Source organism: Cervus elaphus, chromosome 4 (genome assembly GCF_910594005.1).
Source record: "Cervus elaphus chromosome 4, mCerEla1.1, whole genome shotgun sequence".
Lineage (NCBI taxonomy): Eukaryota > Metazoa > Chordata > Mammalia > Artiodactyla > Cervidae > Cervus > Cervus elaphus.
In genome coordinates this window covers 33,460,538-33,474,868 of record NC_057818.1, presented here as the reverse complement: position 1 = coordinate 33,474,868, position 14,331 = coordinate 33,460,538, and the positions used below count along the sequence as shown (strand labels likewise).

General features: G+C 41.5%; 2 protein-coding genes across 4 annotated transcripts in view; both read left to right on the top strand.

Annotated features, from left to right (window-relative positions):
• The window catches only part of LOC122692733 (collagen alpha-1(I) chain-like), a 102,673-nt gene extending 97,852 nt beyond the window's left edge, over positions 1-4,821 (top strand). Inside the window, exon 6 of the mRNA XM_043900571.1 lies at positions 4,691-4,821. Coding sequence (XP_043756506.1) covers positions 4,691-4,771 — 81 coding nt within the window. The 3' untranslated portion in view covers positions 4,772-4,821. The remainder of the gene's footprint in view (positions 1-4,690) is intronic.
• Positions 4,822-4,863: 42 nt separating this feature from the next.
• Positions 4,864-14,331, top strand: part of CDH11 (cadherin 11) — a 49,292-nt gene continuing 39,824 nt past the window's right edge. For all 3 annotated transcript variants that reach the window (XM_043898640.1, XM_043898639.1, XM_043898641.1), the window contains exons 1-3: positions 4,864-5,091; positions 9,382-9,676; positions 12,695-12,814. In XM_043898640.1, the coding sequence (XP_043754575.1) occupies positions 4,864-5,091; positions 9,382-9,676; positions 12,695-12,814 (643 nt within the window). The remainder of the gene's footprint in view (positions 5,092-9,381; positions 9,677-12,694; positions 12,815-14,331) is intronic.

Here is a 14,331-nt window from a genome sequence, read left to right as displayed (position 1 = left end):
TTGCAGGCAGATTCTTTACCATCTGTGCCACCAGGGAAGCCCAGGCAAACAATAAGACTGGGCAAATGTTAACTGTTATTACCATTTTCATCATAATCATATTATGAGCATAAGCCTAGTTCTCCTATTGGTTCACTGCATCTACGTTACTATTTCTATCAGTGTCCATACCATTCCTTTATGAACCTCAGAAGCCAACAAGTAGTGACAGCTGGTGTTGCTCACTGGTTAAAGACAGACTCCAGAGCCAACTGTCATGGGCTCAGACTCAGTGCTGTGATTTATGAGAAGCATAACTTTGCATAAATTGCTTAATCTATCCAGATCTTAGTTTCCATCCTTTAAAATAAGAATATTCACAGTTCCCATTCATAAGTTTGTTATAGAAATTAATAGATGAGTTACTATTTATAAAGATTTTAGAGCAATGGCTAGAAAGAGATTTTGCTCAGTATATTTTCATTCCAAAATTGAATTAAAAAACAATGTCTTAAAAATTCATCTTAACATACCTGAGATTTATCATTAAAATAAGTTTATATAATACACACAGTCATATAAGCACTTAAAAATAATGGTTTCAAGGAACTACTTTTAAAAGCAAGTTGATTTTGTTATTCTTTCCAACAGAAGAAAATAGATAATTTCACCTTTTTAACAAAGGGTGAAATGTATCACCTTTTTAACAAAGGGCAAAATTTATTGTTTATTGGTCACGTGGAAACTTAAATTCGTTAGTATCAATCTAGAAATTTTTTATAAAGAAAAAAAAAGTTGTCATCTAGTTTCAACACATTTAGTGTCAGAAATAATTGCACTTTACAGCAAAATGGCAGCCAGAAGAAAGAGGTGCAGAAATATCAACTTTAATTAAACCCTTTCTTTTAAATACTCTTCACAGTATATGCAATAATAATTTATCACTGTGTGAATGAACACTTAATACTTGGTGTGGTGTGAAATGGGCAGAGATCTTGTTGCACCATATGCTTTTACTTTTCTATTTCTTCCTCTCGAGATTCTATGGAGGCATTATCAAGTTTGCACTTGCAGTATGGGGTTCAAGTCATATATTTAGCTTTTACTGGTGTCCTGCTCAGGCACTGGCCACCCAGTTGTGATATCTTACACCCAGTTGGGAGTAAGATATCATCCCAACCATTAAGAAGCAACCCGTCTAGTAAGGAGACGGTGTTATGAATCAGAAATACCTCCAAAATCTTTCATCCAAACGAGAATGTGAACCTGGAAACCACCTGCAGAAAACGTCACCCATTGGCTTCTCTTTACAGGGAATGAGGCGCAGCTACCACTCTCGGAGCTGAGGCATGCCCCACCACAAGCTCAGTGGCGGATTCTTAATCGTAACTTTGGCTTTCTAACTTAAATGCAGGCATCTTCCTATGACTTTGCATTACCTCACTGTAGGATTTAACTCCTCCTGGTCCCTTCCATGCAGTCGGTTTGCCTTACAAGAAGCAGCATTTGATGTAGTATTGATATGCCCAAGTCTCGGGTGAAGACGTTAAGTGACCACACTGCCTCCTGAATCTTTCTCTCTTTTCTACACAGCCTTTAACATATCCTGGAGTCTGTCTACAACAAATACTGAAGTCCTTATTCCTTGAAAAGGGACTTACATAATACATCACAAAATAGTATTGAGGGCAGTGATGGATACTTGGAGTGACTGTACATGTGTGACCTCCCCAAATACCATTTTGCCATATTACAAAGCCTCAGAACGGCTTGGGTTGGTGAAATCAAAGAGCCTCAGAAGAAAAGGGGTTGTTCACCAGCAAAGTAGAATTCCACCAGTTCCCTTATTTCTGAGACTTCTAAGGACAGATGGCTCTGGTATCTCCATGTAACTCTTATTCCTCAATTCCTCTCTTAGAGAAAGCACTTCACCCCTGTCTTCAGGGCATCTCCACCTGCAGATCAGAGCACTTCCTTCTGCTGAGTGAGTGCTATCTTTAGCCCCGCATGTGTACACCAGTTCTTTTTATCCCCGTTGTTCAGATTAGACCTTGGAGCCTCTGAGGTGGTGCCCAAGGCCACCCAGATTGAAATATACAATGATATTTCAGTTCAGGTCAACCCAACCTCCAAATCTAGACATATTCCTTTCTGCCAAGATGCATACTATCTCCTTTCTGTTCACCTCTCTCCCCATCCAACCACTTTGTCCAAATCAGATAGCAAAGAATTAGGTGATAGTTTTTATTTGTACAATGTTCAAGAATCTTACCAATTTCACTGGTACAGCTGCTATGAACAGTATGGAAGTTCCTTAAAAAACAAAAAATAAGACTACCTGCAATCCTATTCCTGGGCATGTATCTGGAGAAAACTACCATCGAAAAGATACCTGAACCCTAATGTTCATTGTAGCACTATTTACAATACCCAAGACATGGAAGCAACCTAAATAAACGTCCAGAGACAGAGAAATAAAGAAGACGTGGCATATAAATGGAATACTACTTGGCCATTAAAAAGAATAAAATAAAACCCTCTGCCGCAACATGGTTGGGCCTAGAGATTATCATACCAAGTGAAATAAACCAGAGAAAGACAAATATCATGATACTGCTTATATGTGGAATCTAAAGTAAATGATACAAATGAACTTATTTACCAAACAGAAATACAACCACAGACACAGAAAACAAATTTATTGTTTCTTCCCCTTTTAGGGGAAATGGAGTTCCCTTAAAAAGGAATGGAGTGAGGGAGATAAATCAGGAGTTTGGGATTAACATATGCACACTACTATATGTAAAACAGATAACTAACAAGGGCCTACTGTATAGCACAGGGGACTATATTCAGTGTTTTTTAATAGCTTATGAGGGAAAATAATATGAAAAAGAACATTTAATATGTATACACACACAGGTACATATAACTGAATTGCTTTGGTATGCACCTGAAACTGACACAATTGTAAATCAACTATACCTCTCAATTAAAAAAAAAAAAAAGCAGCAGCAGCTCACCAATTTCATTTAGACCCACAGGTGTTGAAATGTAGTTTCAGCCTCCCTGCCCAGCAACTTTCTGAGAGCTCCTAATGCTACAAGTAAGGGTGGTGGTGAGGACCATCTGGTTCTGGGAACTCGGGCTCCAACTTGTGTCAGAGAGGTGTTCCAAGAGGAGATGGTGATTGTTCAGAAGAAGGTGTGGGATCCTAAGACAGGAGAATGAGCACTGGAAGTTCCTTGGGGAAGAATAAGTTTCCGGCACCAGAAAGACATTCCCATAAAGAAGCCGAGAAACCTGAGGCAGGAGTTAAAGATCAGAGAGAAGAACCAGCGTGCTGGAGAGAAGACTAGAGTGACTGTAGGGGAGAAACCACAGAGGCTTGGAAATGTGTTAGTGGCTCATCCTTACTGTTGATGAGTAGCGGAGTCATGGCTGAGTGCCAGGAACATGACCTTTGGACCAGTTGGTGGGGAATGCTGTTTTACTTTATTTTTCCTTGTTGAAGGGAGCCTATAGAGTATGCTTAGAAAGACTGTCAGGTTAAGGTAGGATTTTCATCTGCTTGGCTGGACATTTGACCGGACAAAAGCAAATCGTGTTTATTGAATTGACACTATATTGACCCAACAATGCAAATTTGACCCATTATTTCAATGACAAATGTTTTAGTGGCCATCACTGACCATCTCAGGGTCTGCCCTGACCTCACATATCTTAAGAGTTATTGCTGGCTTCCTCTTTCCATAATGCCATCCAGTAAGCTGAACAGTCTTGGGAAGTACTGTGCTTGCGAACAGCTCTGGGCTTTGGGGCATGGTGTTCCTTCTACCTGGACATCCCATCCATACCACTCTTATCACAGTAACTCATCTGACAGTCGAGCCCTGCCATCCCACCCTTCTGGACGTCTTCCTTAACAGTCCCCACTCTCTGCCTCTTCATCCTCAATCCCCCTCAGCTATGTATTCCTCCACGGAATGCCCATAGCACCCTAGGTTTCCCTACTACAAAAACATAGCCAAGAATGATTATGATCATTAATATAACAAAAGAAAGTGAAGTTGCTCAGTCGTGTCTGAGACTCTTTGCGATCCCATGGACTGGAGCCCACCAGGCTCCTCTGTCCATGGGATTTTCCAGGCAAGAATACTGGAGTGGGTTGCCATTTCCTTCTCCAGGAGATCTTCCTGACCCAGGGTTTGAACCCAGGCCTCCCACATCGTAGGCAGACGCTTTACCGTCTGAGCCACCAGGGGAAGTCCCATGATCATTAATCTAGTAATAACAGATAAATGTGAAGTGCTGACCACATACCAGGTCTTGGCTAAGAGACTTAGGGCTATGACTCAGATCTGTACCATCCGCTGAGTAGGATTCCCCGGAATGAGCACGCTGAGCTCCATGTTGGCTTACCCTAAACTCAGAGCTAAGCAAATGGTAAAACTGATTCTCAGACTTGGGCAGCTGGACTCCACAGCGCACACGTTTTATCCTCATACAGACTTTGAGGGGTTTCTTCCCGTATGTTTATCTTATCCGGGGAGACGAACTGGCCGGATCATGGAGACTATTTCTCACTGGCATCTGCCTCCTCAGTACCGGAGCAAAGCCCTCAGGGGTCCAGCGTGGGTCAGTGTTTACAGAATAGAATGGAAGTGGGGATGGAACCTGTGACTAATCTGCCCTTTCCTGCTCCCTGCAGAGGCCGACCGGGGACGTGGGCAGCCCTGACGTGATGTGCTCGGCGGGGAGAGACCTTCCAGCCGGAGCGAGGTCTGCGTGACGCGTCTGGGGAGGCCGCCATCCGCCAGGCAGCCGCACGGTCGGCGGACGGGGTGACAGCCACATTCTCCTGTGCCTACCACGTAACCAAAAATGAAGGAGAACTACTGTTTACAAGCCGCCCTGGTGTGCCTGGGCATGCTGTGCCACAGCCAGGCCTTCGCCACGGACCGGAGGAGCCACCTGCGACCCTCGTTCCACGGGCACCACGAGAAGGGCAAGGAGGGCCAGGTGTTGCAGCGCTCCAAGAGGGGTTGGGTCTGGAACCAGTTCTTCGTGATTGAGGAGTACACGGGGCCCGACCCCGTGCTCGTGGGCAGGGTAAGGCTGCTCTAACTGCATGCTCACTTCTCACTCCCCACCCTCCCTGGACTGGGGTCCTGGCAAAACAAAAATCTAGGAGGGAAGGTAGCAATGGTCTGATCATCACTATAACCTGCCAAATCCTATTCATTCATCCTTCCAGCTTTATTTATTTTATTTTTTCTAATTCCTAGACATCCATGTTAAGAACACTTCTGTTTGCACTTGACATTATACTCTAAAAACTCTGTTTTTAATGGCTACCTAGTAGTCTTTTGAATAGAAATGATGATTATGTATTTAACCATTCTCCAATTGGGGGCATTTCCCCCACCACGTCCAAACCCCAGCTAGGATGCCTTCCTTTGTGTTCTTATAATGCTCTGTACTATTTTCATCATAGCTTTTTTCCTGTAGTACACATGTCTGTGTATCCCTCTGTCTCCTTCACTGGACCCTGAGCTACTTTCATGAGAAACAGTTTCAGTTTTGTATCCCCAGGTTCTGACACCAAAGCCCAGTTTTGGGGACACCTCTGTGCATATTTGATAAGATGAATGGATGCATCATGGGAATGGGTGGGATTCTATCCAGTTTGGCTCAAGGATGGCAAAACCCATTTCAGAAGACTTGAGAGTCCTAGTACTACTGAGAAATCCTGCATTCTCTGAGTACCCCCTCCAAAAGTGCAAGAGTAGAAAGAGTCCAAAATATGTTTGAGGGCATGTTCCCTGGTGATCTAGTGGTCAGGATTTGGCACCTTCACTGAGGAGCCCCTGATGGGGGATTTAGTTCAATCCCCACCTGAGATCCTGCAAGCCATGCAGCCAAATTTCAAACCCCAAAATAAAAACAAACAAAATATGTTTTAAAAACTGACTGCCAGCTATCACTTGTGGTAAAACATACAGCCATCTTTCAGATGCAAGTGACATTAATGGCAAGGAGATAGATGTTCATACACATAAGAGCAGAAAGCTTGCTATGTGACGGTCCAGAGGGAGGCAAATGGTAAACTGCAGTAGAATAGTCCCCAGCCTCAAAGAGTTCAGGGACTAGTGGAAAAAGAGACACTTACCTAAGCAATTAAAAAAAAAAACTAAAATAAGGAATAGGATAATAAAGAAATTCACTAGAAGTGATGATGAATTTACGCGGCAGAATTTAGGAGGCATGAAGGGAAGCTTCATGGAGACGATGGTAATAACTTGTGACCTGAAAGATCAGCAGGAGTTATCTACTGAAGCAGGAGAGGGACAAGAGCAGATCTGTGGGGTTCTCGTTTCTGAGCCTCTTAGATTCCAACGAAGTTATCTTAGTTGCTGCTTAACATGAGACTACCATTCCATATTTATGAAATTGACATCTTTGGAGGAGGTTCATATTAGTGTCCTGATAATATTGTTCAGGGTTGGAAAAGGGTCTTTCTGAAGAGAAGTACCAGAGCAGTTTCATCATATATACCCAAAATGGAAAGATCACACCCAAAGTAGAAGTATCCTTGAGAAATGGAGCACAGGGAAATAATTGGCACATAGAATTCCTTCCATCAACGAGACAGGCTTTGTGCACAGAGAGGAAGAAGAGACTTGAGCCACGGCAGGAGCTGTGTGGCTTGAACAACGTGGAGAGTGTGTGTGAATTGTTCTGAGAAAATAGAACTTGTGCCACAGGGACTTTCTCCATGGGGAGCAGGGTGTGTTAGGGTGGGGAGGGCAAAAGACACAGGTCCTAAAAGGCATCTCTGTGGAGCTAGCAGCTGTTGTGTCTACTAAAACGCAGCAGCAGACACAAGAGGAGGGAAAAATCTGGGCATGTGAGAATGAGCCAGATGTCAGATTGGATGGGGAGAGAAAGAAAAAGAAAGTGGTTAGATCCTATGGAACTTCCTTTTGAGATAATGCTGATCTCTAGTTCTCCATGAATAGGAGGATTAGACGAGACGACTTGTTCCCTAAAAACCTTGATTTGGTGTTGTTCGAGATTGAGTGATTTAGGGTGTTCTGAAAATGTGGAATTTGGCAAGCCGTGGACTTTTAGATCTGCAGGGAGCAGAGTCTGCATCATGCTGTGCTCTACCTAGGGGATAGCCTCAGTCTTGGGAGTTAGGAATTGGCCGTGTCTGCCTCAGCAATTGATCCCTTGATAGGATTGAATGGATTTCCAAACTGCTTTTTGTGTCGGAGCTAATAAATGTCATTGTTAGTTGTGTGGTTCATTGTTGTTGGAGAGGGGGAAGAAGGGAATTTATATCCATCTTTGAACTCTGAAAGCAAGATAAAAAATTATGAGCACTATATTTAAATTTTTTCAGTTACTTGGTTGATCATGAAATTTAATTCCCAAGTCTTGCCAAATTCGCATGTAATATATAAAGGTTCCTAGAAACATTCCTTGTCTAGACTCCCATTAAAGGAAGTGTTGCATTGACTTCCTTGTTCCACATTCCACAGTCATGGCTGAGCCCCTGACTTTTGACAAGTCTGAGGCAGAGAAAACAAACAAATATAAACAATTATTGGGGGTTAGAAGGACAGCCAGAGGAATGTCTGCCCCCACTGTGGAAACGTGTATGAAGACTGGGGCAATTTGAGTCATCCTTTGGAGCTTCCATATATTCAGATAGCTTTGTATATTACAAACTGTGTTATTCATAAGAAATGTGTAGCCATAATTTCATGACAACACATAGCTTGTTATGAATAACAAGTTCTGAAGGGAAGTATGCTTTTTTCCCCCCTAAGAAGCACTATAGACTAAAATCAAAATGTAATTTGTACCTACAGGTATCCCTCTGAGCTGAAATAATTGGTGTTTCACTGAGGCAATGCAAACCCATTAGATATTTTGGGGAAAATTGAAACAATACAAAAAATTTTAAAAAGCAATGTATTCTATCGTGCTTTGTGATTCTGGGCAAGCTTTCTAGGTCTTGGTTTCATGATAATAATAATAATAATTAAAATCACATTAATAATAATATTAAAATGGCACTATAATAAACATTAAGATAATAATTTTAAGTAATACGTATTATTATCATTATTACTTCCCTGAGAATAAAGCTGTTTAGTTTACACTAGGTTTTCTTAGGTAGTAGGTAGAACCAAGGGCTTTTTATCCACCTGCCTATTCTTGAAGCCCCTGAGAACAGTGAAAGTAATGCTTACCTTTTCCCATAAAGGGTAAAATGAGGGCAAAGGAACTCAGATTAAGATGATAGCGGCAGAAATTTAGGTTGGACAACAAAGTACAATAACGACTTTATTGCCATGGGAAAATTGGATGTGGTCTTTAGGGGAGCTCCATGTTACAAAGAGGAAGGCAGACGGCACAAGTGGGTAGTCAGGTGACCTGGATGACTTCCTGGCCCTGCCAAGTGTGGATTTAGGCGAGTTCCATCATTTCGCCTGGCTTTGTCAAAGGAGGGGAAAATCTCAAGGAGATGGTCTTTCTTTAGTCTAAGAAGCTGCATGCCCATCCACCCTCTCCACGCACTCCATGCTTATGAGGAGAAGCGGGGGCAGGGGGGGGGTCCTCCAGGCAGGGTCCATCCCCAGAGCCTCATACTTGCTGTGCCACTCAGCAGGTCATCCAGAAATCCTGATCAGTGAATTGTTTGTGATAACAAAAGCCTGGTGTCCTTTGGAACCTTAGTGTCCTTTGGAAGAAGACTGAAATAATAACCTCTATACAGTGGATGAGATCAATATATATGTACCGGTTTGGAAGGGTCGTCTGAATTTACTGTGGTAGGAAAACGGAGTTGAGGAGTGGTGTGTGCGCTGTGCACTTTATTGTGTAAAAATAAACCAGAGCACATGTATTTGTATAGATAGTCTGGCATATGCATAGAATATGTCTTAGAGGACTCACAAGACACTGGTAACAAGAGCTGTCTTTGCACAGGGAAAATGAAGATATGGCAATCAGAACTTAGAAGATTTACTTCTTGCTCAAATGTGTGTCTTTTACTTTCTATAATATGCATATATTTCTTTCAAGATGGCTCTACTAATGTGTATTATATGTGTTTCATCTGTGTGCACATGTAATATGTAATATGTGTGCATATGTAATATGTTTGGACTCTGGCTTCACTGCTCCCCAGCTATGTACCCTTAGCCAAGACAATTATCTTCTCTAAGATTACATTTCTTCATTTGTAAATGGGGTGAGAGTGTCTCCCTCTCAGTGTGTGTATGTCTGCATGTAAACAGTGTATTGTAGCAAACAGCATGTGAGTGTGTCTCTACCTCCCCAGAGCATCTGCCATGGAATTACAAGTCTCCATTTCTCTTTTCCTAGCTTCATTCCGATATTGACTCTGGTGATGGGAACATTAAATACATTCTCTCAGGTGAAGGAGCCGGAACCATTTTTGTGATTGATGACAAATCAGGGAACATTCACGCCACCAAGACATTGGACCGAGAGGAGAGAGCCCAGTACACGCTGATGGCTCAGGCGGTGGACAGGGACACCAACCGGCCCCTGGAGCCACCGTCGGAATTCATTGTCAAGGTCCAGGACATTAATGACAACCCTCCTGAGTTCTTACATGAGACCTATCACGCCAACGTGCCCGAGAGGTCCAACGTGGGTACGTAAGGGAGGGGGAGGACGGACCTACTCCACCTGCAGGCGTGGTGTCTCTGCAGGTGGGTGGGCTGGTGCCCATTCTCCCAAGCCGAGATGTAGGATTTATGCTGTAGCTTCTATGGCAAAATAACAAACAAAAAATTTTCATGTATATAGTTGAAGTTTCAAATATTTTAAATTGCCCTGAGGTTTTAAACTGTAACCTTACAAAATACGAGGAGGCATAGAAGAATAGGAAAAATGTAATCGAACCCAGGCCATTCTGGCCCTGGTGCTTGTTAACCTTGTGACTTGGAATCAGTTCCATCTGTTCTCTTAGCCTGAGTTTCTCCTCTGTAAAATGGGACTAAAAGTTTCTAGTCATGTAGGATTATAAATAATATATATCTGGTCACTAGTGCATGTTGGTGTTCAATAAGTAATAGCAGCAGAGTTTGTAGCATGTAGGCACAGTGCTCATTAATGATTTACATGCCCTGTTGCATTTAATCTTTGCAGTGACTCATTTTTGCAATGAGGTAGGTCCTATTTGACATATTTTGCAAATGGGAAACCAAAGGTAGAAACAAGTTAATTATAATTTATTCAAGGTCATCTGAGCTATTAAGTGGAACCAGGATATACACCTCACCATGACACTATGTCACCATCTGTTAGAATAATTCAGAAGCAGCTATGTTTTTCATCATGCATACAGACACCTAACATTGTTAGTGGACAATTCTCCTGGCAATACTTCTTGTTTGACGTTATAGAATGCAGGTAGTTGTGCTTGCTTTTGAGAAGCATGCCTCATATTAAGAAGGGTTTGCTTTTCAGACAGTGACCAGGGCTGTTCTGATCAAGGAGTAAGTATGGTTATGAAATCAGAGATTTAAAGTTCTAATGAGCTTAAGGATCATCAGGGCCGAACTGCCCATTTTACAGATGAGAAAACCATGCACAGAGACTGAGAATCAATTTGCCCAAGAAAGTTAGATACAGAAGTGACTCTAAAACGCTACTCCTTGGGACTTCCCTGGTGGTCCAGTGGTTAAGAATCTGCCTTTCAATGCAGGCGATGTGGGGGTCAATCCCTGGTCAGGGAACTCATATCCCACATGCCTTGGAGCAACTAAACCTATGAGCCACAACCAGAGACTCTGCACAGTGCAACGATAGATCCTGGATGAAGTACCTAAGACCAGGGGCAGCCAAATAAAGATTTAAAAAACTCTACTCCTTCCACTTTGCATATAGAGCTTGTGGTGGGAAAAAAATAAATAAATAAAATAGCCCTCTTCTTCTCCTCCAACTAACGTGAAACCCTTCTCATACTTTATAAAAACCCAGCTGGGCCTATTCTGCCTTCTCTTTGCCTTGCCCAATTCTTCAGTTTCTCAGTAGTCACCTGGGGACTTTTAATGAGAAACAGCAGACATCAAAGAAATCATTAAATAGAGGACAACAGTGTCAGCAGCTGAGCCAGGGGAAAAAGGCCAGTCATCAAAAACGATGCTCCAGGGGAATTTTCATTGACCCCATGTCTTGGGGCAGCTTGGTGCTTAAGGATTAATATCAGATTTTGCATCGTGGCCTATGAGAGTTGTCTGCTGCCAGACAGTGCTGTATTGGAATCATGGCTGCCAGGTCAACCCAGAAAGCATCTTACATCTTTCTCAGTTTTCATTTTGTCATCTATACCATGAGGATAACGTAAACTCTGATGAGGGTTAAATAAACATAGATGTGAAATACAAAGAGTTATAAAGAACTTAGTGGATTTCTTAAAGAAAATTAAGCATAAAAAATACTTTCCTAAGCTCTACCATGAAAAGAGAAAATAGAGCTTATTAATGCCATTACAGATCTTCATGATTTAGAATAGTGCCTAGTTTTGTGGGAAGAATCCTCCCCCAAATGTTGTTTGTACGAAAAAAGGAATTACAGAATTTTTTTAAAAAAAAGAGTCAAATTTGTTCTTACGCTGTGTGAAAATCACCAGCAAATTTGTAGATCAGAGGGCTGACAGAGGCTGTATAAATGGGCTGCCTTGCGTCTCATGTAGAACCTGGCTCCTCTGTTGAAACTGTCACGGAAAGAACCTTGGCTTGGTTGTTTGCTGGGTAGAGGTTAGAATCCTGACTCTTGACAGTGAGCCACTTTGCAAAACAGAATGCAGAACTTCCTGCCTGTCATGCTCAGTAACTCATAGGCACAATTAATGTGAAAAGTACCTAGCAGAGGGGCAGGATACTTGGAACTTGCCCCAAACAGTGCTTGGCACAGAGGAATTCTGTAATTACCAGCTCTCTCCCTCGACCATCTCCCCTGCCCCATTGGGAACCATCAAGGAACAAAGGTTTTTCCTACAAAAACCAGAATCCCCTCTTCTTTCAATTCCCTGGTTTCCTTCCACTGTGGCTCGCAACTGCTGGCCTTAGATCTCACCAGATGTCTACTGGTGATTTCTGTTGTGTGACGACCAGACCCACTGGAGGTGGGAAGATGCAATTTTCATGCCAGTAGGGAACAACATTCTGTACAATATTTACGGCCATAAATTAATTAAAATGTAGTATTAGCAGCCATTTTATTACATACAAAGCAACAATAAAATGATGTATTTATTGCTCTGCTACAGATGGAAGACCGCACTCTGTCCTTTCATGAAAAGCAATTCATCATTAATTATCCTTTATTATACTCTTTGGGAAGATTTTTATTTAATTATTTGATATACTGAACATTCCAGTTATATGGGTCTTAGAATGTTTTTGCAATAATGTTCACATTATTATTTTAACTACTAAGCATAGCAGGATGCATTATGAATATAGAAAGTTCATTTTTAAGCTATGGGGATTAAAAAGGGTGGGAGGAGGAAGGGAAATTATTTTTGCATCTCAGTCTGGAAAATCAAAGCATATTGAATAATTTGGGGGCTCTTGTTAGTTTTTAATCTTAAGACAAAATTTGCAAAGTATAATATAATTTGAAAAGTGGAGGGACTGTCTCTAATGAATGTTTCACTTTTAAGGAACATCAGTGATCCAGGTGACAGCTTCAGACGCAGATGACCCCACCTATGGAAACAGTGCCAAGTTAGTGTACAGCATCCTGGAAGGACAACCCTACTTTTCAGTAGAAGCACAGACAGGTACCGTGGAATGGCGTTGTGATTTGTGACACATTGTGAATAAGGAGTCCAGGTCTGCTGGCTGAAACCTTTTTGAGTCTCAGTTTTCTAAAATACAAAATGGGCCACCTAACAAGACTATTGTGCAGTGTCTGTAGTTAGCATTCAATGAACTTGGCCTATAGTTAGCATTCAATGAACTATGAACTATACTTATGACTGCTTTTATTCGTATTGCACCATGTCACAATACTGCACATTGCCTGGCCTGTAGTTAGCACCCAACGGATTATACTTGTGACTGCTTTCCTTTGTACTGCACCATGTCACAGCAATAAATATAATCCTAGACTACAACTTTCCTCATGATATCAGTTCTTATCTTCAAATATGTTTTATCATAAAATTCAACTGTGGATCCAAATTAAGAGACCATAGGACTCGTGGACTGGTAAAGACTGGCAGCTCTCAAAGCTTGAAGACCGCTGTGCAAGGTTGGGGGTTGTGGGGGTGGAAGCTGATGAGGCTTAGGTATATCTGGGGGATGGCACATCCCCACCTCCTCCGCTGAGCTTCTAGGTTCCCAACAGGCATTAACATCCAAAAAGGAGGTTCTGCAAATCCTTACAGAAAACAAATAGCAAACCGAAAGAGTGAACAGATATACCAGTCAAAACCCACACCAAGATGTTTCACTCCATGTGTCCCAAATTTGATTCTAGGATCCTTTTATTAGAATAAACACTAAAATCCTGTGAAACTGTCAGTCCACAGTATTATATCTCAAATTCCCTTCTTTTTTCCACAATATACCCCCATATGTTTGCAAGATATTTACAAAAAAATCCACTTATATTAATACAGTTGAAATTTATCAAATACATGTATATGTGTGTGTGTATAATATTATATTGCATAGCCTGCCAATCAGATATTTTGCCCACTTACTGAATATAATTTCCACTTACCTAAGTGATCATTTATTTGCAGACACTATTCTTTGGATCACAATTTAAGGGGCTACTTGCTATGATTTCATCAAAGGCATTTACCAATTAATTTTGCCAAGGATAAATGTGGAATTGCATCTAAGTTTTTGAGATACTAAAATTGCTGGAGGGACTCTAGTTGGAATATTCGTTATCTCAGAGACTCTTGTTAGGAAGCAGCAATTTGAACCTACCAAATTATTTAACAGACAAGAAAAACGAGGCTCAGCAAGTTGAAGAATGTTGCTGAGAAACGTACAAACATCAGGGTCAGAAAAGGATAAGGACTTAAAGCTTCCATGGCACTCTCTTAGATTTCTAGTGTAAATGTTGCTACATCTACAGACAGAAAAAAGCTTGCATGCATTCCCAAAAGATTTTAAGTGAACATGGTTTCCACACCAGTAATGCATTAATATCCAGAGATCATGTAGAATTCAATTATTAATGTATCCTTGTCAGTGATAGGTGATAGTAAACAACTAGAGTTGACATAATCTTTGTGTATATTTCTAACCGATTTGTTATACACTTAAAAAGCTAATATTA